This window comes from Spinacia oleracea, chromosome 1 (genome assembly GCF_020520425.1).
Source record: "Spinacia oleracea cultivar Varoflay chromosome 1, BTI_SOV_V1, whole genome shotgun sequence".
NCBI classification, from domain to species: Eukaryota; Viridiplantae; Streptophyta; class Magnoliopsida; order Caryophyllales; family Amaranthaceae; genus Spinacia; species Spinacia oleracea.
This window is the reverse complement of record NC_079487.1, coordinates 55,838,340-55,839,538: the sequence shown is the minus strand read 5'-3', so window position 1 is coordinate 55,839,538 and position 1,199 is coordinate 55,838,340. Positions and strand designations below refer to the sequence as shown.

Below are 1,199 nucleotides of genomic sequence, written 5' to 3'. Positions count from 1 at the left end.
AACAACCCAATCACACTGCACAAAGTAAAAAGACGGTGCAACTATTTATAAATGAAGTTTATTATAGATTATAGATTGTACAATATGGATTATAGATATATTACAAATTGCAAGCAGATCATTGATCTCTTCACTGAATGTTTATAATAAATATCACGAATCATTATCCGGAAATTTTGTGCTAACTTCCTTCTCTTATGTTTTATTCACTTTCAGTTGAACGAGATTTTAAAATTAGAAGTATTTCCTGTAATTAATATTATTAACCATAATATATTCTTTAACCACATTATTTTAAACAATGGAGAAAATGATATACAAAAAGCATACAAACATAAATTTATTTTATAGAACTTTAAATCAATTCTTACCGCAAGTTTTAATGATATAGAAATTATACCATTATACATAGATATAAATACCTAAAATTTTCCTTGCCAACCATACTTGAACACATATATTTGATCAGGAATATGCCACAAATATAGTCCATTATCCCTTGCCTTCCAAAAGCAATGTCGCCCTCCACATCCGTCATCAATGAACTTAGCATTGTCTAGAAATGCCAAAAATTCGATTTTACCGCCATGTTCCTTTATTATATTGCAATTAAAAAACGCCTGTGAAGTGAAACTAGTGCTAATACTCCAAGTGAAATTTGTATTCACTGCCAATATTTGAAGACCTTTATCTTGAGAATCTGATTTACAATGCACGTTAAGGGTTTCATTAGACAAACCATTTATAACGGCTATATGATATTTAACAAATACACCATATGCATCAGCAATCATTTTGGGTTTGTTTCCACCATGATTTGATGACTTAATAATAGTAATTGCAAGTATCAGGAGCAAAAAATGCACAAGAAACCCATGTGGATTCATATTTTCTGTGTTTTTTGCGTGTTGAACTTAAAAGGCTGGGGATTGTGTGTGTTTAATTTAACATATCACATGTTTATAGGATGTATTTATATATACATACTAGTGAGAAATATGTTTGAGGAAATAAATGCAAAGTATATGGGTCATAAAAGAGAGGAAAGAAATCAACTTTCCAATTATATAAATGAGCTAGGTATCTAGTCATGAATAATACAACCTCACTTCAATTTCTTTCTAATATTATGATGATTTATTTCCATTTACGTTGTGATTATTACTTTATATGTGATATTAACAAATAGGTATGTTATT

General features: G+C 29.0%; 1 protein-coding gene across 1 annotated transcript; it reads right to left on the bottom strand.

The window, feature by feature from the left end:
• Nucleotides 1-422: 422 nt before the first annotated feature.
• Nucleotides 423-887, bottom strand: LOC130464504 (S-protein homolog 1-like). Its single transcript, XM_056833986.1, has one exon. It carries the CDS (start codon nt 885-887, stop codon nt 423-425), a length of 465 nt encoding a protein of 154 aa, XP_056689964.1.
• Between the last annotated feature and the right edge of the window lie 312 nt (nt 888-1,199).